We start from the raw sequence: 24,075 nt of genomic DNA on the forward strand, positions 1-24,075 counted from the left end.
TGACTGTGGTTCTATTTCCACTGGCCGTTTTAACAGCAATCACTGCAGTCGATTTCTCTAACTCTCTATCAATGTACATGAATACAGCTGAGGTGATGATGCGGATTGAATTCGGTGTAGAACTCGGAGATTTCCTCATGGCTCTCCAAAATGAACGTGATATGAGTTCCTTGTATTTAAGTAGGATTGGTTCCGATACTAAATCAGATTTATTACAAGCATACCCTCAGACAGATGAGGCTTTAGATAAATTATCATCGTGGCCAGTTAGTTCAAGCAACAAGTTAAAGGAATTCCAGTCACGTGAATGGTATATTAACTTTATAAATAGACATCGTTATGAACTAGACTCCACAAACACCAGCGTGACTGCCGAAATTAACTTTTATTCTAATCACATCGATATATTCATACGCTGGATGTATGAAGCGGTCAGCGAGCTGAACACAGGATTGATTTGGAAGACATTGGTAGGATATCAAGAACTTATAATCTCAAGTGAATATATTGGTCGAGAACGAGGCTACGGTATTTATTATTACTCGGTCGGTTCATTCCGTGATCGATCTCATTATATACTTTTTATTGAAAGCCAAGATACGGCTAGAGCACATTTTGAATCTGCAAGAATGTACTCAGAAACGGCATCAGACATATATCAAAAGAACCTCGACACAAACAACGAAACTCTACAAGAGATCAATAAATTGAGGAACGAAATAAAAATTAATTCGTCGCTTGTACAAGAGGGTTCTACATCTGCAGCAAAATGGTGGTTTTCAAACATGAGCATTTATCGTGATGTCATGCGAAATACTCAAAGACTACTGACATCAAAAATAAATAGACTACTAGAACAGAATGCAGCCATTGATATGACAAACATGATTATTGCAGCAGCCATCTTTTTAGGAATAATACTGGTCAGTCCAACCATTACTTTCTCGGTATACAAGCTGACGTCTAATATTCAGAAATACTCATTGCAGATTGCAAGGAAGTAAGTAACATTATAAATATATATAAGTTTAAAGACTTTTTTATATGCCGATGACTGTTCGTACAATGTAGATTTAGTATTTGATACAACAATGATATTTGTAGTTGGGGGTTGAGATCCATAAAAAATGCGACTTTCTCACGTTAAATGTTTAAGTCTTGAACATTGACAATTCTTGTCGTGTGACATGGCTTAATATTTCTTGTTATTTGTAACAGTTGGTGGGGGTAATTTATCTTCGGTTGATTAATTCATGTACATCGGTTTAAAAATAAACTCATGTCGATTCGGAAGAACCGACTACAGAGTTGGAGCGACGATATACAAATGAAAATAACTATGTCAGACAAGTTACGTACCCCAAAACATTTATTGACATTTGTCTGTTTTGAGCATATATCGTTTTTTCTCAATTGCATACAACCATATTAAAACTGATGCGACTCTTGGGATTCAACAGTTATACAATTAAGAATCCTTGTACCATACAGCTTTAAACACGATAAACGCAGCTTTACGAATTTCCAAAATATTGTAGCATCATTTGGCAATACTTATTTTAAAAACAAGCTTCAAATGAAAATCTGGAGTCTCGCTGATATTCATAACTTATATAATAAAATGAAATAAGACATCATTGTCTTTGCCAAGAAAACATTTTACGGAATTATGACTAATGTGATGCATAAATACGTTGGGTCTGACATCATAAGTTTAAGGAAATCATCAAAACTCGCAACATCACTTTAGAGGACAGCAAATTTTATCTGTTTGCAAACTACCTACCTGATTAAAAATTAGGATGTAATTAGCAATAATACGTCACAGTACAGTAATCAACAATGCTAAACTCGTGCAGTATGTTCAGCTATAAAAAAAAGGCCGACACATTCCAAACTCGTTTATGACAGGGCTACTTGTTTATGGTTACCTCAGATCTAGAAATGCCAAAAGACTAAACATTGACAAGTGCAAAAACAATCTAGAAAATTCCATTTTTATTCATAATTACATAAGACAAAAATAAATAAAAGTTCAGATATTTCATTAGCAGGAAAAATGCTAGTTAAGAGTTATATGTGTAGTAAACATATTAACAGTATTGTCTCTACTACCCAATACAGAAAAGGATTACTAAATCTTCTATTTGAAACATGTTATAAAATCAACAAATAACATTGTTATATTATAGTTCGTTTTTGTGTGTGCTACAATTTAACGTTGCGTCGTTTGTTTTCTCTTATTTTTGAGTGTAAATTGACATTGCGATAAGACGTGTCACGGTACTTGTCTATCCCAAATTCATGTATTTGGTTTTGATGTTATATTTGTTATTCTCGTGGGATTTTGTCTGATGCTTGGTCCGTTTCTGTGTGTGTTACATTGTAGTGTTGTGTCGTTGTTCTCCTCTTATATTTAATGCGTTTCCCTCAGTTTTAGTTTGTTACCCCGATTTTGTTTTTTGTCCATGGATTTATGAGTTTGAACAGCGGTATACTACTGTTGCCTTTCTTTATAAAAAAGCATTATTTTATTTCTAGGACTAAAGCATTGAACAAGGAGAAAAAACAGAGTGAAGCGATTCTGTTCCAGATGTTACCTAAGTCTGTTGCACAACACCTAAAAGAAAACAATACCGTCAATGCCGAACAATTCCAAGAATGCACCATTCTACAGAGTGATATGGTTGGCTTTACCAAGTTGTCGTCCAATAGTTCGCCATTACAAGTGACTGAAATGTTGAATATCCTCTTTTCCTGCTTTGATAACAGAATTAATTTGTATGATGTGTACAAAGTAGAGACGGTAGGAGACGGCTATTTGGTTGTATCAGGTAATGCTTTCAAAAAAAATAATGTTAGCGTGAAAAAAGTAAAATGCCAAAAATAAGGAACTCCGATAAAAATTCTTAAAGCCGTGTTTTCCTAATTAAGCTTTAAATATTAAGTCAGAAAATGCTATTCATTCTTGAAACTCCATTCACGACTTTAGTTACTTTTAATTTTGTTCATTTGCTCATACATATAATCATATTGTAAATTTCTTGGTCTATTTTTTAGTAATCCATATGACTATTGTTTAAAAAGCTTTTTTAGTCATAAGAAATCATATTAAATAACAAAATTTCAAACTTGTTACTCACTTTAAAGGTCTCTTTCGGTCCTGTTCCTCTTCGCTTACTCCACTACGTAAATAGCAGTGGCTGATATATGGGCTTTCCTGATGAAGATAGATAATAAAACGGTTTTGAGGCAACCAATTAAAACAAAATTTAATAGGAACAGAAACCTCAAAATTAGCTACCACAGTTCAAGCATATACATTGTAGTCTGACTTCGTTTATAATTCGCGTGATTCGTATTAATTATTCCTTCTTTTTATTCAAATACCTTGCGATATTTCAAAGGACCATGATGAAATACGATCTTTATATGTTAGCAAATGAAATAACTGCCTAAATCTCTATGACCTCTTTTTGTTATCATGTAAACCAGTCTGAGTTGACTAATTTTGCTATCCAAGCAAAACTAGACAACACGTTGCAATTAAAACCATATTTGTAAGGAAAAAAAACAATTTTTGTACATGAATTTGGCCGTTAGTTTTATCGTTTGAATAGTTTTACATTTGTCGTTTTGGGGTCTTCTATAGCTGACTTTACCGTACGGACTTACTTATATCATTGTTGAAAGCCGTACGGTGAACTAAAGTTGTTTATTTCGGTGTCATTTGGATTCTTGTTGAGAGTTGTCTCATTGGCAATCATACCACACCTTCAAAAGATCATACTAAAACAGATTCTCACCAGTGGCAATCCCCGCCGGCGTATTGATCATGCAAAATATACAATTTTTTTATTATTGATTTATCTTCACTATTAATTTACTCGATGATTGTAGGTGTGCCTAGAAGAAACCACCACAGACACGCGTCTGAAATTGCAACTCTATCGTTGGATTTATTGCATCACGTGACCAGACTTGAACTTCCTCAATTTCCTGGCGAGAAGTTCAAAATAAGAGTCGGCTGTCATTCAGGTAACGATTAAAAATCAGATATCGATTAACCTTGCCTTTATAATATGTAAGAATATGTTCCAAGAGTGAAAAATATTTTTATAGATGTCGGTTTCATCATTATCTATTTATCATGTGATACTTCTTATACACCTTAAAGCTAAAGTTCCAAGCAAGAACTGAATCTCATTAATTCGGCAATCCTCCGGGAAAGTCCGGAGAGCCGACAACCTTGCTATTCGCTATTTGATCGCCGTTGCAGACGTCCCAGAAGTCAATAGTTCAAGTATCACAACTTCTGGATTCATAATAGCAATAAGGTCTATACTAAGTATTTATGGTCAAATAGTTATATCTTAAATCTTGGGTTATTAAGATTGAGTACATATTATGATAATGTCTTTTCAAACAGGGATTTTCTACTTTAAAAATACGGAGTTAGTGTTCTGTTTATAAGTTTATTGATATTTTAGTAATTTTTATACTATTGATACTCTGTATAGGGTAAATGAGGTGATTAATCTTATTTGTTTAGGGGTCGTAGGGTTATAAATCGGATTTAACGTCTCCATTCTGACCGAATGTGTTCGCATATCTATGCATCCAACAGAGCAATATGACGCACCCCATTGTCAATGGTTTTTCTGTCGATTTGAAGCAGACCAATGTGGCCATACTTATGTATTTACAAAATATCATCAGATAACCATGAACTTTATACCATTCCAGATTTTTAGGTAACATCCTTAATTATAACCTTACATATATATATATATATATGTATATGCTACATTTTCGCTTAAATTTTATATCAAAGTTATTACGCTTGAAGGTTCGGTTTGATGATTTTGATAGGGGTTGTGTTATATATAACAGATTACGCAAAAAATTATGTGGTCAAAAACATTTACATAGACAATAACTGTTTAGTGTCTTTAAATATCAGCTGTATTTGTACGAGGCTACGAAACAAGGTGTATGCGAGCTTTTAGCAAGCTACTACACCTGTTTCGAGCCGAGTACAAATACAGCTGATATTTAAAGACACTAAACAGTTATTGTCTTTATCCTGCCATTAATTCTGTATATTATTTGTGTTTTAAAAGACACAGAAACACATGTTTCGCATTTATTTTATTTGAAATCTCTTGAGGCCCGTGTACAGTAATCACACATTCAGTTGAAGACGGGTTCGCAAAAAAAGAATCTCGAATGGTCAACAATAATACATCGCTCAAAGTGAATAATTATCTATTTTAACATAACAACTAATTTCAACAGTAAAAACAAATAACAAAACATTGTTCAATTTGAAACAGGGGTGTACGAGTTGCCCTACGCTTCAGACTCGACATTCACTAAACATGCATGCTGAAATTGACATGGTTAGTTTTGTTACACAATCATAAACATTCAAGTTTTTGCATCGATAGTTGTCATCGTAGAAAAGACTGCTGTTTATTTGTGCATGTTGTGTGTGTTATCAGAAAATTGGTGTGATTATTATTGCTCTAAAATAAATGTTATAAACCGTATACAAGAAATCGTTAATTCACAATTGATACGTCGTTGGAATGCGATTGCAATACACATTCTGAGGTCACGCGGGTTCATACAATACCGAGTCCGACAGTGGGCGGAGCTTTAAAGCGATATCTGTATAGTATACAGATACAGCATAGCGATATATGTAGGGCTATATCTGTATAGTAGAACACCCAATTGCAGGATAAATTATTTTATGCTAAAAACATATTAATCGTGAAAAAAATTGTATATTTATTTTTTGGGGCGATCAAAGGTAACGTAATTCATCTACTTCTCCTGGATATGCCACTGCACTTGAATGAATATGTTTTACATATATTGTCATCATTAAACCTCAAACCGTATGCATATATTTACTTTATAGGTCCTGTTGTAGCAGGAGTCGTTGGGAATAAGAATCCTAGGTATTGTTTGTTTGGATCAACAGTACGTGTTGCTGCCATAATGGAATCATCAGCTGAAGGTATATATACTTACAAACTTAAAAAAAAATGTTTTAATTAACTATTTGTGCTACATCACGAAACTATCGATTCAAACTACATGTAAAAAAGAAGATGTGGTAGGATTACCAATTAAACAACTCTATATAGATATATGATGATGTAGTGTAAATGCTAATAAGACAACTTTCCATCCAAGTCACATTTGGATGAAAAGTTGTCTTATTAGCATTTACACTACATCATCCTAAATCTATATAGAGTTGTTCATGCAATACCCAGTCCGACAGTGGGCGGAGCATTTAGGCGATATCTGTATAGTATACAGATGCAGCATAGCGATATATGTAGGGCTATATCTGTATAGTAGAACACCCAATTGCAGGATAAATTATTTTATGCTAAAAACATGATAATCGTGAAAAACATTGTATATTTATTTTTTGTGGCGATCAAAGGTAACGTAATTCATTTACTCCTCCTGGATCCGCCACTGCACTTGAATGAATATGTTTTACATATATTGTCATCATTAAACCTCAAACCGTATGCATATATTTACTTTATAGGTCCTGTTGTCCGGTCGAACTTGTTATATTCAATGCTCAATACCTAAAATATTTTGAAAACACATTCATTCGTTAAATTCATTTATACCTTTATTAATATAGGAAGATGTGGTGTGAGTGCCAATGAGACAACTCTCTATCCAAATAACAATTTATAAAAGTAAACCATTATAGGTCAATGTACGGCCTTCAACACGGAGCCTTGGCTCAGACCGACAACAAGCTATAAAGGGCCTCAAAATTGCTAGTGTAAAACCATTCAAACGGGAAAATCAACGGTCTAATCTACACGTATAAATTACATAAACAAACGACAACTACTGTACATCAGATTCCTGACTTAGAACAGGTGCAAACATTTGCAGCGGGATTAAACGTTTTAATAGTACCAAACCTTCTCCTTTTTTCTGAAACAATAGCATAACATCACAACATTAAAACACACAACACACGATAAAATATCAATTGGCAGGTTTAACTCAATCAAAAAACATAAATTATGCATATTTTAGTTAATAAGATTCAAATCAGCCAGTCCACATTCACATTGCTGCATGAAATGGGTGGATTTGAGATGAGACCGAGAGATGTTCCTAAAGTTACGGTAAGATTTTACCTAGTATTGGACGGATAATTTTAGTTATCGCTATTTTACGAAATTTTTCTTTGAACTTGCCTTCCTCTAATGTCTGTGCTGTTTTCACACTTCTTGAGCAGTGCGAGAAAAATATTTCTCCTCACTAGTAAAAATATCTGTTATTGGCAAATGATTGGTCGAAATTTAATTTTGACGTTATATTTTCTTGTTTTTTTTTTCTCAAAATTTTCCTATTTTGACGTCATGAAAAAATTCGGCTATGCCTGTTGACGTCACATAAAAAATACACTACTTTCACCAAATCTTATAAAAAAAAAAAAAGGATAAAAATCATAAAATAAACAGATTCCACCACTATAACCACGAGTTTTACGATACGTCTCCACTCTCAACAGTTAAATTTTAATACGTTAAAAAGATCTGCAAGCCTCACGCTTAAAATATCAAAAGTTAACTGTCTCGAGTGGAGAAATATCGTAATACACTTGTTGCAGTTGTGGAATCTATATTTCTCAGCAAAGTAGAATAATATGAAAAATTATCGCTAGAAACAAAGGCCCACATTGCGTTGTCAATAAAATTAACAACGTAGTCATGGTAAAATAGCGATAAACAGATTATCATTGGTTATCTCATACGTACCGGCTCGAGCGAGAAAATCCAACAATAAACTATAAATACATCACTTGCAAACATGAACATGAAGAGTGCTCAAAAGAAAATGGCATGGTTAGATAGTAACAACAGGGCCGTAACTACATATGAGGCAGGGGAGGCAGTTAATTTTCTACACCAAATTTTTTTTTGGAAGTAATAAAATGAAATTTTGACATTATGTACACCAAGAACTTGAATTTATATAATAAACAACACAAGTTTACAGTTTTAACAGTGTTATCATGATACGTGATTTATGTGTCATTTTCCGGATTTTTGATCGAAAGTGAACCGTTACAGTATTTATATTTTGGGTTTTTTTTTTTGTGTGGCCGTCCGTCTGTTATTCAGTATTCGTACGAAACCACATATGAAACTTTCCTTTCGACAATTTTGAATAAAGCTTAACTATTCACATTTATTTAGGGGCTCAATTAAGCAGAGGAAGCTCCCTTTGAATTGTGAATATTTTATGATATCAGGAATTCGTTACCGGCTGAATCAGCTGTTTTAACCGCTTTTCTTGATCGTACGAGAACATTATGGTTAATGCCTTAGTAGTTCACCCCCATTCGTTGTAGCAGGGACTTTCTATACTAAGTATATACTTGACTGTATTTAAAGTTCCTGTTTTTAGTAATATACATGTCTTTTCAGCTTTAAACAATATTGAAATTCAAGGTCCGCGATAAAAAAAATTATCTTGCGTTCCATGATCTTAGTTGCTTTATATGTTCTTTTAACTTACCAGTTTGATTTCTAATAAAAATATCTTTAAATACAGGTAATAATTGTTTGCATTAAAATTGCTTCAAGGATCCAGCATTACTGATATTTCTTAAAGTAAGGAAATCGAAGAAAAACGGGTCATTTATAGCCATATTGAGAAAAAAATCCATGGTCACAATGTATTTAATGTTAATAATTATAGGCCACATAACAGCATTTAAGAAGTAACAAAATAACAATGAGACAATGTCCTTGTCAACAATCTTTTCAGTGATTATATATATATTACAATATCAAACTTCAATAAAAGACAGTTTTCACCTAAACAAAACAACTAAATGAGCAAGACATATAAGCAAATATCCGAATGAGAGATTACATCAAGCATTCATTTTGTAATAATGACTTAACGGCCCAAGCAGTTAAGTTTAGTTAAACTAGCATGATATCCTACTGCTATGACACATTCATATTTTGTGCATAAAAATAATTTTTTTGAAAGGCTTACTTTATGTAGAACTTTTGAAAACAAAAACAAAAAGTTCTAAAACTAACTACCGACCCATGCAGGTAATTATATTAGAAATGTCAAAACATTGTCTATTGGAGTCTCTTTTAAAGCATTTTATCATTGCAGCATAACTGTAACTCAGACCAGCATCTCTCAGCTGTACAAATTTTTAAAGCTATATTCCTTATATTTTGATCTATTGTCCATATGAAACATGTATGATCAAATATATGTGTTATGTATATCTGAAAATGAAATTCTACTAACCAAAAATATGGTTTATAAGAAAAGGTTCATTTTTTTAAAAAATGTATGAAACATCAAATTCTGTTGACCAAATACAGGGTTTATATTGAATGCATAACTGAGCATCAACTTTATTTGACCAAATACATGTTCTATGAAAAGTAAAGTCTATCAATAAATATATGGTATTTTATTGTAGTTCATCTATTAACTAAATACATGGTCTAAAAACAACATCTATTGAATAAAATCAACAAATACATGGTTTACATCAAATGTATATGTACAATGTATATTATTACTATATATCTAAAAATCATATTGTATTGATGTTTACATATAAAATATAAATATTATTTAACAAATACATTGTCTACATAAATTGTACACTCATTCAATAAAAAAATGGTTTACATAAAATGTATAGATATCTAAATTCATTTTCTATTAAACAAAACATGATTCACATAAAAAGGTCATGCTTGTATCTAAACATCATAATATATTGAACAAATGCAATGTCTACCTAAAATGTATATATCTAAAAATCATATTCTAATGAACAATACCAGGTTAAAGTAAACTGGTCATGTTTGATTTTAAAAATCATATTCTATACACAAATGTTAGGTCACATAAACTTAATATACATTTAATCATTGTCTATTGAACAAAAAATACATACACATAATTTATATAACTTAAAATTATATTCTATTGACCAAAATAAGGTCTAAAAGTTATATATATTGACCAAATTAAGGGTCTGTTATTAACTCTATTGACCAAATACATGGTCTTAAAGTAATATACATGATATATATTGACCAAAATCATGGTTTGTTACCAACAGCTTTTGACCAAATACATGGTCTGTAAATAATATATAAACCAAATACATGATCTGTTATCAATATCTATTAACCAAATACATGATCTCTGTAACACATACTTAATGACCAAATACATGGTCTGTTACAAATATCTTATGACCAAAACCATGGTCGTATGTGACATATAATGACCTAAATCATGGTTTGTTACATCATTCAAATGACCAAAAGCATGGTCTATACATAACATATAATGACCAAATGCATTGTCTGTTACTAAAATTTATTGACCAAAACCATGTTCTACGTAACATATAATGACCAAAACCATGGCCTGTTACTATAATATATAATATAAAAAACCAAAACCATGGTCTAAACTAAACAATTAATGACCAAAACCATGGTCTGTTACTAATATCTATTGACCAAATACATGGTCTAAAAGTAATATCTATTGACCAAAACCATGGTCTACGTAACATATAATGACCAAATACATAGTCTGTTACTATAATAATATCAAACGACCAAAACCATGGTCTCTACGTAACGTATAATGACCAAATAATTGGTCTGTTACTATAATAATATCAAATGACCAAAAACATGGTCTACGTAACATATAATGACCAAATACATGGTCTGTTACTATAATAATATCAAATGACCAAAACCATGGTCTACGTAACATATAATGACCAAATACATGGTCTGTTACTATAATATATAATATAAAACGACCAAAACCATGGTCTACGTAACATATAATGACCAAATACATGGTCTGTTACTATAATAATATCAAATGACCAAAACCATGGTCTACGTAACATATAATGACCATATACATGGTCTGTTACTATAATAATATCAAATGACCAAAACCATGGTCTATGTAACATATAATGACCAAATATATGGTCTGTTACTATAATATATAATACCAATAGACCAAAACCATGGTCTACGTAACATATAATGACAAAAATAAAAAACATCGTCTGTTACTATAATCATGATAATAATATCAAACGACCAAAACCATGGTCTCTAAGTAACCTATAATGACCAAATACATGGTCTGTTACAATAATATATAATATCAAACGACCAAAACCATGGTCTCTACATAACATATAATGACCAAATACATGGTCTGTTACTATAATAATATCAAATGACCAAAACCATGGTCTACGTAACAATAATGACCAAATACATGGTCTGTTACTATAATATATAATACCAAACAAACAAAACCATGGTCTACGTCACATATAATGACCAAATACATGGTCTGTTACTAATATCTATTGACCAAAACCATGGTCTTAGTAATATATAATGACCAAATACATGGTCTGTTACTATAATATACATGTATAATATCAAACGACCAAAACCATGGTATCTACGTAACATATAATGACCAATTACATGGTCTGTTACTATAATAATATCAAACGACCAAAACCATGTCTATGTAACATATAATGATAAAAACTATGGTTTTTTACTAATATCTATTGACCAAAACTATGGTCTATGTAACATATAATGACCATATACATGGCCTTTTACTATAAAAGAGGGACGAAAGATACCAAAGGGACAGTCAAACTCATAAATCTAAAACAAACTATAATATACAATGTATAATATAAAATGACCAAAAACGAAACATACATGTATAATAACAAAATTAAAACACACACAGTATTAAATGTATGTATCAAATAAACAAAAAACCAAAAAAAAAAAATTCTATTTAATAAAAATAGATTCTGTTCATAAAAAGTACATATCTTTATAAATCAATTCATATTCTTTTGAACAAATACATATCATACATAACAATCTTATTCTATTAAACAAAACATAGTCAGTTACCAACCTCATGGACCTAATACATGGTTAATATACTGTATTATAATATACATATACATGTATTGACCAAAACCGTGGTCTGTTACTAACATCTATGACCAAATACATGGTTTAAAAGTAATATAAATTGGTCTTTTACCAACATGCAACATTTTTTTTAGTTTACATAAATTGTATGTATCTAAAAATCTAATTTTAATGAACAAATACATGTATAATGTGTACATCAAATATATATATCTCTAATAATAAATAAAATTCATATTCTATTGAATGAATAAATGATCTAAATAAAAAGTATATACATATTGTATTTATAAAAAATGTTCTTTGAGAATAAATACATTAAATTAAATTGAATAAAATGTATAAATATAAAAATCACATTCTATTGAAAATAAACATGTTCAACCTAATCTACAATGTATATACATTATATATATCTAACATGCAAAACTAGAATATTCTATTGACATTGAAGAACATGTAAATATAAATTGATTATATCTAAAAATTGTATTCCATCTAGCGATATGTACATGTACATGTATATTACCAACAGTGGGATGAAACACCTATCAATCAATCTTTTATGAACATCAATTTACAAATACAGTGTACATACGCTATATAAATCTATTATGTCTATGGAACAAGTATCATGAGTATATAATATTTAACCAACAAATATTGAACAAGTGCATGTACATGAGCTTTAATTAATATACAATGTTTAACTAAATTAAATATTTATGCCAATTTATGTTCTATAAAGGAATATATATATATGGACATGATTAACATGTTCTAAATAGATACAGTGTTTAATTAAACATCAACTGATTAACTAAATATTTTGTTTTTAAAAAATTATGGTTTTTTTTTTGTTTGTTTTTTTTAAATTCAAATATATAAACCTTATTAAACAAATAGTTACATTTAACATGTTTAACATAACAACACATGTATGAACCATTGATGCTTCTTCAATAAAATAACCCAAATATACAGTAAGTGTCCCTGTAGTTTTATTCATTCTTTTAACCAAATATATTGTATGACAATACATGTACATGTATATACATTTTGTATAGTTAAATTGTATTCTTTTCTCTCTTACTTTTCAATCTGTACTGAATCAGGGGTTGTTCATGAAAATAGTTTTCACACAAACAAAATTTACAAAATTATAATTTATTTTATAAATCTCACATCAAATCTACATGAGGGCCCTCATGGGGTTTTTGATTATGTGATTACTTGGCCGTTTTTTAATGATTATTTGATTATTAAGCCAAATATTTCATGATTATTTGATTACCTAGGACTGTATTTTTAGTTTATGATTATTTGATTACTAAAGATAAGCAAATATTTAATGATTATGTGATTATATTGGCAAAATGGTGATTATGTGATTACTAGGACCCCCCCCATGAGGGGCTTCCTACATGCTTATGCATGTATGTGGTTTTAAGATTGCATCGCACATGCCATTACTTTCATTTTCAAATTGATCACTGATGGTTTAAACTGTATAATGTAGGCTGCATTATTTTGCAACTTGTCCACTGTGCCTCCACCAATACCATTACATTCCCACTAAGTTGCACTGAATTAAAGCCAGGTTTAACATTCAATTATTGGTTAAAGCTTGATGATGAGAACGAACAAACGAAACGTCCTCTGGATAAAGTTTGTACATGTTTAAAATCTACCAATGTCATTACACACTCATCTACATGTACATATGTATGTGACGCATAATTCCGGTTAGGTTGTAACTTCAAGTCATTTGTTAAAGCTTGAGTGAGACAGGTAATAAAGTTGTTATTTAGTATCAATACATTTGATAAAACGCCAATTTATAGGACAATGAGAAACGAACAGACAACACTCTTTCAAAATAAAGTTGGAATAAATCCACCAATGCCATTTCACACTATATATCTACCACTACGTTGTGCTGAATTAAAGCAAATGTTGTAGCTTTGGGTAATTTGTTAAAGCTTTAGTGAGACGTAAAATCATATTTTTTGTTTCTTGTATTATCAATACCTTACAAAAAATGTCGGTTAATAGAACGACTACTGTAGAGCGAACCAACGAAACATCTTCTGAATACAGTTTGTATAAAATCCAACAATGCCATTACATATCATAGCTACGTGACGCGTAATTAAACACAGGTTGTAACTTTGGTTCATTTGAAAAAGCTTGAGTGAGACGTGAAATAAAACTGTGTATTAGTATCAAAACATTAGGTACGATGTCAATATTTAGGACGACGAGAACGAACATACAAATCAAATATATATTCTATTGATGAGGAGAGAGACACAAGTGAGATAAAGGACAAAATAACAATGGATGAATCTATCAAGTTTTAGATTTTAAAATATGACTGTATATACAGTTTGAATACTTTTAAATAAGTGTGGTGGCGGTGTATATAAGTGTATAAAGAAGATGTTTTTAATCCAATAGTGAATATAAGGGATTCTACACTTCAAGAGGATATTCCAACTGAAGTGGTTCATCTGATAAAGGTGGAAAGTACAGAATAGGTAACAGGTAACTTCCGCATAAAGCTTGAATAAATTCCGACTTACAACAATAGTGGTAAAAGTTCAAAAACTCAAGTGCTTAAAAGATTTATCGTATATATCATCATGATCATTGTTGTGGAATACACTATTACATAATGTTCCTATAATGTGTACGATATGTTTACATATTCATAATCTATGTTCGTGCACATAAAATATTCAAGATGGCGATCGAGAGAGCTGCATCATCACTACATCAGTTCAAAAGGAATAATATGCACGAACGAATGCTTAAATAAAATTTACGTAGTTCCTTGCTTACACATATTCAAACATTGTATCGGTATAAAAGTCCGAATATCTAATAAAAAGTTTATAAAATCTCAAAATGAAAATCTTGTTTACAAAACTATCAATCTGTAGATAAGCAAGAAAGTGTAATAAAATACATAGTGAAGAAACTAACCAATGGGCATTCAGTCAAAAGAGTGTAAAGCAGGGGTTCCCCAAAGGATTATGAAAATAATCAAAAAGAAATGAATTAATGGTTTTCGTCGTTTGCATAAAATAAGTTATTAAAATAACTTGCCTTTAAGAAGGAGCCTTGGCCCACCCCAAACAGCAATCTCAGCTTGTTTTTGCATAAAAATTGTTTCCAACTTCAAGCAATACTGATGTCTCTTAGAGTAAGGAAATCGAAGGAAAACGGGTAATTTTTAGCCATTTTACCACCCCAACCCCCTCTCTTGGGGGCCTCACTCAGTCGGCGGCCCCAAATCCCTGCCTCCCCTGAATTAGAACACTAGTTACGGCCCTGATCAATACTATTACCATTCCATTCGTCGCTTTATGCCTTGAAAATTGAATAATTCATATATGATTTGCATATTATGTAATACGTTGATATGATTGGTCGAGAAGACTTCCTGTAGTTGATTTCGACGTTGGTTATTTTTCGATAGACGACGTTGACCGAACTTCTTTTCGTAACCAATGTAAACAAGATGGCGGCGATAATAATACAGACGTTAACAAAATTTATTTCACTGCACTTTAATTGTTAAATAAGATAACAAAAACAAAAAGATTCGTTTGAATGATAATAAGAATTTTTGTAGTTTATTTTTATCAGATTGCAAATTTCAAGGAGTACATATCTTTGCGTAAGCCAACAAACAAATTCATGCGCCAGGCCTATTCAATGACACAAATATACAACTTACGTGGGATAGAGGTAACGAGTTTGGAAACATATTTTCTCTATTTCCAGTTTTAAAGAATTATAAGGATTAAACGCCTTTTTAAAGGAATTCCTTTAAAATGCCGTTTAATCCTATAATAATGGCTTTTCATTTGAGAACTACAAACTGATGTAAGTGTACCAACAAGATTTCTTTCATTGAAGGATTTTCTATTTTTGTGCCCCATGTATGGGGATTTTGTTTTTAGGCCTGTGCGTCTGTCCCGCTACAGGTTAAAGTTGAACTTCAATTAACTAGAAACTTAATACACAAGTTTCCAATGATGTGATCTTTCTCATTAATATGCCAATTTTACGGTCTACTGAACATACAAATGAGAGTTTGATTGGGGCTTCCTTGTTCTATGGACACATTATTGTTTCGAAGGTAATCGGCAGTTTACAAATGATTTTTTTTTAAAGCAAACCTGAAATCCGATGGTTCAAAACAGCATTTGATTATATAATACATGACATTTCGGTATGGGCTGTGCTCATTGTTGAAAGCCGTACGGTGACCTATGGTTGTTAATTTCTGTGTTATTTGGTCTCTTGTGGAGAGTTGTCTCATTGACATTCATACCATGATGGAATAATGATTATTATATAATTCTACACACTAAGCATAATTCAAAATTTTTTATTCGTTTTTAGTGTTAAGATCAAGGTAATTTGTTTGTTTCAGGTTGGAGTTGAACTTAGGAAGCACGGTTCCTCTGAAAGGACATTCTGGTTACTAAAGAAGGAACTAATTGAATGGGAAGAAGAATTCTGCTCATCCCCATCCGATGGGGCATCATTGGGGAGTTCTTTGTGATATTCAAAATATGTGCATGCAAAACTGATGATGGTACCTATATAGTACTTTTAATCATTTGTAACATTGAAAACGAAATCTATTTTAAAATATAATTATTCTCATAATAACTACAGCTATCGTCCCATTGTAAATTGGTGAATACTTAATATATTTTTTTTACATATGAGAGAAGAGAAGGATATGGCTTTTAAATTCATGACAACAATCCCTACAAGACCTTGACAAAGGGTTGCATCGCATTGAATGTTAAACTGGATATGGGTACACTTCAGTTCACCATTAGATAAACTAACTCAAAGTTTAATATAGAATAAGATGTGATATGATTGCCAGAGACCGAATGCTGTAGATGTAGCAACTGTAGAAATGGTCGGTGATTTCACCTCGACTAGTTTATGACATTTTCTCAACTTTTTTATTATCAAAGTCAAGCAGAAACTTTCTAAATAATCATCTAGTAGGAGGCAAAAAGGATGGAAAGCCAAAGATTTAAAAACAAAATACGTTTAACTTTCAGTTTCTATACATGGTCAAATCGAGAAAACCTCGAAAACCTCGAACTAAAAAAAAATGTACACTGATTGGAGGATAAAAAAGATATGATAAAATAGTTGTTGCATTTCACCATGTTTAATATGATGTTGTATTGTTTCTGTAGAATCGATTCTTCTTGTCAAGAAGGTTTGATTGTTTGATTGTTATACAATTGTAATTTGTTTGTGATACAAATAATGTGAGTATTGCTCTTTGAGATTTATATTAACTATTACAAGTTCAAATGCGAAAATATACGTTAAACCAAGAAACCGAACTTCGTACACGTTCCAAAAGTGTGTCCAATAACAAGACATTGTTTCAATTTATTTCTAGATGTATAAAACAAATGTGTTCGGTATATCGGTATGTGTGTGTGTATGTGAATGAATAAATGTCTACCTCTTAACTTGTGACGGTCCAGCGGTGTATTTGCTCTATCGGGCTACAGGGTTATTAGGTGTAATACCACCATTGATTTTCCCCTATTAGTCTTGGTTAAATTTGCATTTTTCAAAAAAATGTGCAGAAGTTATTTTTATTTTGAATAAAGAAATACTAGGCATGAGTTTTAATCTCTCCAGTACTATCGAAAAATTTCACATAATATTTCATTGCATACAAGAAAATAACCATAACTGGAAGTTAACAAATCAAATTTCTCCCCTTATCTAACCTGTGTACAAGGTTTAGGAACCATGTAAACTCAAGTTTATAAAGTATTCTACAGAAACCCAAAATAAAATAATAATAGTGATTTGAAATACCCAAGACATACGTTTATGAAACAGAAATTTTTTACTTCAATAAAATGAAGGATTAATTACCTACAACTGTCAAATCCAAGGGAATACATTTTTTCGACCTATTTTCGTAAACAACCGGATGTGACGTACCATGGTTTGGTTGTATTACACCTAAAACTATTTTCCATCTTGTAAATTTATATCCATCAATGAGTGAGATTGGCCCTCAAACTATTGAGACATCGACTGTATGACCGCCCTCAAATTTCCCTGTAAATAGCATTCTTAAGGTGGTACCTAACACAACAGGGAGATAACTCTGTAAAGTCATCTAAACGTTTTAATTACGTTGTGCTGTAAAAGGAATACATGTATTTAGCTTCTCAATGATCAAAATTGGTGTTTGTCAACTGCTATATAAAGAAATGAGATCTGAGATCACCCCTAGTTTTTTTGGTGGGGTTCGTGTTGTTTATTCTTTAGTTTTCTATGTTGTGTCGTGTGTGCTGTTGTTTGTTTGTCTTTTTCATTTTTTGCCATGGCGTTGTCAGTTTGTTTTAGATTGATGAGTTTGACTGTCCCTTTGGTATCTTTCGTCCCTCTTATATAACCAGTGTAATTTTTCTGAAAAAACGGTTGGTTCAAAATTTTTAAAATTTTTATATTTTTGTTAAAGGATCACATAACATACATTTAAAAAATGTTATGTAAATTAAACGAGACTAATTAATTGTAGTGTAAGTGTTGGGTACCACCTTGATGTAAGTAATATATATCATTAATGTATATAACGTATAAAATAGCTGCCATGGTGATGGATATTGCTAACGATAGATTATTCAGAACCGTTTTTGTACATTCGGAGGAACTGCAAAAACGTTCATTCTTCAATTTGAAGTTTACAAACAAGGATATTGATGCTATAAATATAAGTAATATTCTTCACCATAAAAGAGTAAAAAGCAACATTCCTTCTTCCTTTAAGGATCACTCTTCTCCTATAGTATCGTATTCCTACAATAAACCTGGTGCATCTAAAATTTTCAATCACAAAAAAGTTTTACAGAATCTAAATATTGATGACCTCAAAGCTAAACCACCTGATTGTGCCTGTTCACATTCCTATTACGTGTAAAATCCTCCTGGCCATGAAATTTCTGGAGACCTAAACATAGTCAATAACTACAAGTTCAGACAACTTTTGTTCAAGGGTCCGAAATACAGAGAGCCTCAGCCAATCAATTGGAAGCAGAACTTTAAACTACTAATGGATTCTGTTGAGGGTTATGCAAAAGACTGGACAAAAAGAGAAAAGGTTAAGGTTGACACTCTTTCGGAGTGGGTAAAATCAGTGAGGTCATTGCTTCAGATAAGAGTAAGTAAGCTTAAAGGGTCAATGAGCACCAAAGCTCCTTCTATCTTTAAAGACCCTCAGGTCATAGAGAAGTTGTCTTACCTCCATAACAAATATGTTGTCGTTCCAGCTGACAAAGCCTCAAACAATATTGTTTTTGTTTGCAAGAAACACTACATTGACTGCCTGATTAAGGAACTCGGGATAAATAACACACTTGGAAATCCTACATATACACTAAGTACGCTTACGATGCTGGAGATCCTGGAAAACCAGTAATCGGTTCTAATCTCCTTTGGTGTTAATCCAAATGATGAAGACAAGGATCTGTAGGTTTGGTCTTCAAACAGACTATTGGAATCCCAATGAGTACCAATTGCACTCCTCTACTTGCAGATTTGTTTTAGTATTCATATGAAGCAGAATTTATCTAAGGGCCTGTACAGAAAGGAGAAAAGAAATTAGCCTAGTCTTTTAATTCCACCTTTTGGTATATTGAGGATGTGCTGTCTCTTAATAATAATAGATTCAGTAATCACTTACATTTAATGTATCTAAGTGAACTTGAAATTAAAGATACTATTGACACAGATAAATCTGCTTCATATTTAGACCTTTTTCTCGAAATGACTACTGATGGTAGATTGAATACCAAAATTTATGACAAACGCGATGATTTTAATTTTCCTATTGTCAACTTTCAATTTCTGTTTAGCAACATCCCAGCGGCACCAGCATATGAAGTATATATGTGTCTCAATTGATACGTCACTCTACAGCTAGCTCAAAGTACGTTGATTTTGTTGAACGAGAAATACTGCTTTCTCAAAAGTTGCTAAGACAGGGCTATGAATCAATCAAATTAAGATCATCACTCAAGTAATTTTACGGTCGCCATCATGAGCTGATTGGCCATTATTACAAAAGTGTGTTAGAAATCATATCTGATATTCTTCCTCAGTCATAATAACCTTCCATCATTACCGAACTGAACAAAGAAATAATACGACGGGTGCCGTATACGGTGCAGGAAATGCTTACCCTTACGGAGCACCTGATTTCACTCCCGGTTTTTAGTGGAGTTCGTGTTGTTTCTTATTAATTAAGAACGTACGAAATATAGAGGTCAACACAAGGTCTTGAACAATACCGAAATGTATAAAAAAAAAATTATAAAAATAAAGAATACACATGACAGAGGCAAGTTGACAGATCTGCCGTCCATTATCGTCCCGAATCTAGATAATTTGTTTTGGTAGATTATATATATATATATATTAATTACGTTGTAGAGCGCAATGTGTCGAGGACATTATTGTTACCTGAAAGAAATTTTAAAGAAAACAAAAGAAATAGTATTGCAACATAAGAAGAAGCCACCATATTTCTGTTTAAAATATCATTTAGTATGCATTGTGTGTTCTAACATCAGTTTTCGGTCAAATTTCAATAATATTTAACAGTTTATTTTATAATTTACTGTTATCAGCCTCCCAAGATTCAGAACGTTTTTGTGTCTAGGAAATCAAGATCACCATTGACAATTTATGGCTCCAGAATCCTAGATTTCGACCAAGTGTTTTCTCATACAAGTGTTCGTCCAAAAAATGCACATCATTATCGTATTTTCAAAATTTCAAAATGTACTGATTCTGAAGCCAATACTGTACTCTTATGAAGAGGTTTATTCTAACAAAGAAGTATGGTATTTGAAATAGATCTATTTAAGAACCAGATTATGACAATTTAAACATTTAATGATCAAGTTGATGTATTCAAGGCCATATTTGTCATTAAGGGCATACGATACAGTTACAGGGGAGGTAATGACGTTGCTAACGTAAAATGTTATTTTCGCGACGTCAAACTGTGACATATCGGGAAAAGATGCATTTTTCGACTGATTTTTATCATTCAAACTGATTTAATTTGAAAACGAGTTCATGGACCCCTATTTTTCAAAACAGCAATTTGTTTCATTTTGCAGGGAGATTATGTGACCCAAATTTTATAAAACTGTAAATAGAGGATTTTTTTTAATTTTGATAAACATGCAGCAAAAAATGACGTATTTTCTTCAATTCATGAACATTTGATAAATATGAGTTATTTCTGAATAAAAAATGCACAATGTTTTAGAATACTTATAAAATACAGAAATTACCGATTATTTAACAAAAAACAATTTGTGTTTATCTTTTATAACAAAAAAGTTATGTCTTTCTTTCGAAAAAGAAATTACGGCCACAAATCTGAATTTTGAGCAAATATACAAAATTTCGACCTCATTTTACTCAAAAAGTAGCACATGAAGGTATATTTTTTATTACATATTTGATTTAATCAGGTAAAAAATAGCCTATATCCAAATTTTCACGAACTTGTAAATACAGGATCAAAACTGTATCGTATGCCCTTAAGTAAACCTTGAACACATCAATTTTGTAATTTTGTTTCATACCTTAAGCTATCACTAGATACATTTTCTCAACATTCGCTTTGTTAAACATTCCACTAGATACATTCTTATAACAATCATTGAGTACATACTTATAACATATCACAAAGTACATAACTTCTCAAGTCCATTCTCTTAAAAAAATAAGATAAGTATAAAACATAGTAATAAAGTAAAATAAGATACATTTTTAGCAGTAAAGACTACCTAAGGTAGATTAGGTGTCTTCCTCCGTCTTGGATTTGGAAATACCAGAAAACAAGCTATAGGTCTTTAATAGAATGTGTAAATTTTAAGAGTAGTAGGAAATTTGTGTGCAAAAACTTTCATTTCAATAAAGAAAATAACATGTTTTATCATATTTATCGTTGTATTTTACAAAAAGCAAAAAACTTTTGTTTGATGATTTTTTTCCCCCAACTTTACCACATAAGGGGAGGCAACTCAAATACAAGGGTAGATAATTCAGATAAAGGTAGTTTTACAATATAATGTGTTAAGAATTTACCTATTTAATTATGTAGCAAGAAAACGGGTCCAGTGACCCCACTTTCTTTTTATTAACTGAAAGCATACTATTAAAGCTATCTTATTATATGTTATCTCAAAGTTCTAATGTGTAGTTTACGCTTTTTTGCCAAAAAAAAATGGGTTCTCCATGCATAATCTATACAAAATCTGTCAATTTTGAACACTGTGTAGCCTAAAAATAAGCCCCATGACCCATTCTTTTTGTTTTTTTATTTTATAAAAAGCATGATATGAACTATATTTTGGCAAATTATGAAAAAATTCTATGGAGCAAGTTTAGACACCCCATCTACCTTAAACGACCATAAGTGTCAATGAGCCGTTGTTATTGTAAACATGGTAAATACATAAAATATTATGAATAAAATCTGTTATTAATTTCTTCCAGTTGGTATTTGGTAGCCAACGCAGGGTGCAAATATTTCAATAAATAGCGCAATATCTGTGAATGGATCAGCATGGAAATTTTGTCTTTCCATAAACATACATGATCGTAAAATGAAGTCTTAAAATATCTACATTCTAAAATAAGAACATTCACAAATGTCTCGGCCTAAAAATCTTAAATCTAATTATGAATGTACTAACATTTTGCCACATGCAAGGTGTATAAAAATTAGATTCAGTATGTTTTCTAAATATAGAGATACTGTTATATTTAGTAAATATGTTTCAAAAAATAGTCTTTAAAAAAACAGCTGTTAATTACCAATAAACAGATACTAAACGTGTGACAACAATGGTAAACTTTTAGGATAAGATACACTCATGAAGTCGTTATTTCGATCAAGGTTAATGCAAAAGAAGGGCAAACTATAGCATGGGGACAGTCAAACTTATAGATCTAAAATAAAGTGACAACGCCATTGCTAAAAAGTAAAAAGACAAACAGACAAATAATAGCAGACAAGGATTTTTTTTCAAAACTTTATGAGGGGGTCTTTACACAATATAAAAATAGTACCGTTTAAGAAATTAAACTTTGTATATGGTAAAGCAAGGTAAATGCAGGATATAAAATTACAGATAAAGTCATTTTAGTGTGAATTAGCATAAAGTACAGTATATAAATACAAAAAAGTAAAATATTTTATAAAAAGCATGATATGAACTATATTTTGGCAAATTATGAAAAAATTCTATGGAGCAAAATTAGACACCCCATCTACCTAAACGACCATAAGTGTCAATGAGCCGTTGTTATTGTAAACATGGTAAATACATAAAATATTATGAATAAAATCTGTTATTAATTTCTTCCAGTTGGTATTTGGTAGCCAACGCAGGATGCAAATATTTCAATAAATAGCGCAATATCTGTGAATGGATCAGCATGGAAATTTTGTCTTTCCATAAACATACATGATCGTATAATGAAGTCTTAAAATATCTACATTCTAAAATAAGAACATTCACAAATGTCTCGGACTTAAAATCTTAAATCTAATTATGAATGTACTAACATTTTGCCACATGCAAGGTGTGTACAAATTAGATTCAGTATGTTTTCTAAATATAGAGATACTGTTATATTTAGTAAATATGTTTCAAAAAATAGTCTTTAAAAAAACAGCTGTTAATTACCAATAAACAGATACTAAACGTGTGACAACAATGGTAAACTTTTAAGATAAGATACACTCATGAAGTCGTTATTTCGATCAAGGTTAATGCAAAAGAAGGGCAAAATATAGCATGGGGACAGTCAAACCTAAAATAAACTGACAACGCCATTGCTAAAAAGTAAAAAGACTAACAGACCATGCGTATTGTTATGCGTTTACTTTACTACATTAGTTAGA

At 31.4% G+C, this 24,075-nt stretch overlaps 1 protein-coding gene across 1 annotated transcript; it reads left to right on the forward strand.

The window, feature by feature from the left end:
• Nucleotides 1-883: 883 nt before the first annotated feature.
• Nucleotides 884-17,322, forward strand: LOC139501767 (atrial natriuretic peptide receptor 1-like). Its single transcript, XM_071290909.1, has 6 exons — nucleotides 884-1,000; nucleotides 2,542-2,834; nucleotides 3,901-4,038; nucleotides 5,930-6,028; nucleotides 7,090-7,181; nucleotides 16,516-17,322. The coding sequence occupies exons 1-6, from the start codon at nucleotides 885-887 to the stop codon at nucleotides 16,645-16,647; spliced, it is 870 nt and encodes a 289-aa protein (XP_071147010.1). The 5' UTR covers nucleotide 884; the 3' UTR covers nucleotides 16,648-17,322.
• The last annotated feature ends 6,753 nt before the right edge of the window (nucleotides 17,323-24,075 follow it).

This window comes from Mytilus edulis, chromosome 13 (assembly GCF_963676685.1).
Source record: "Mytilus edulis chromosome 13, xbMytEdul2.2, whole genome shotgun sequence".
NCBI classification, from domain to species: Eukaryota; Metazoa; Mollusca; class Bivalvia; order Mytilida; family Mytilidae; genus Mytilus; species Mytilus edulis.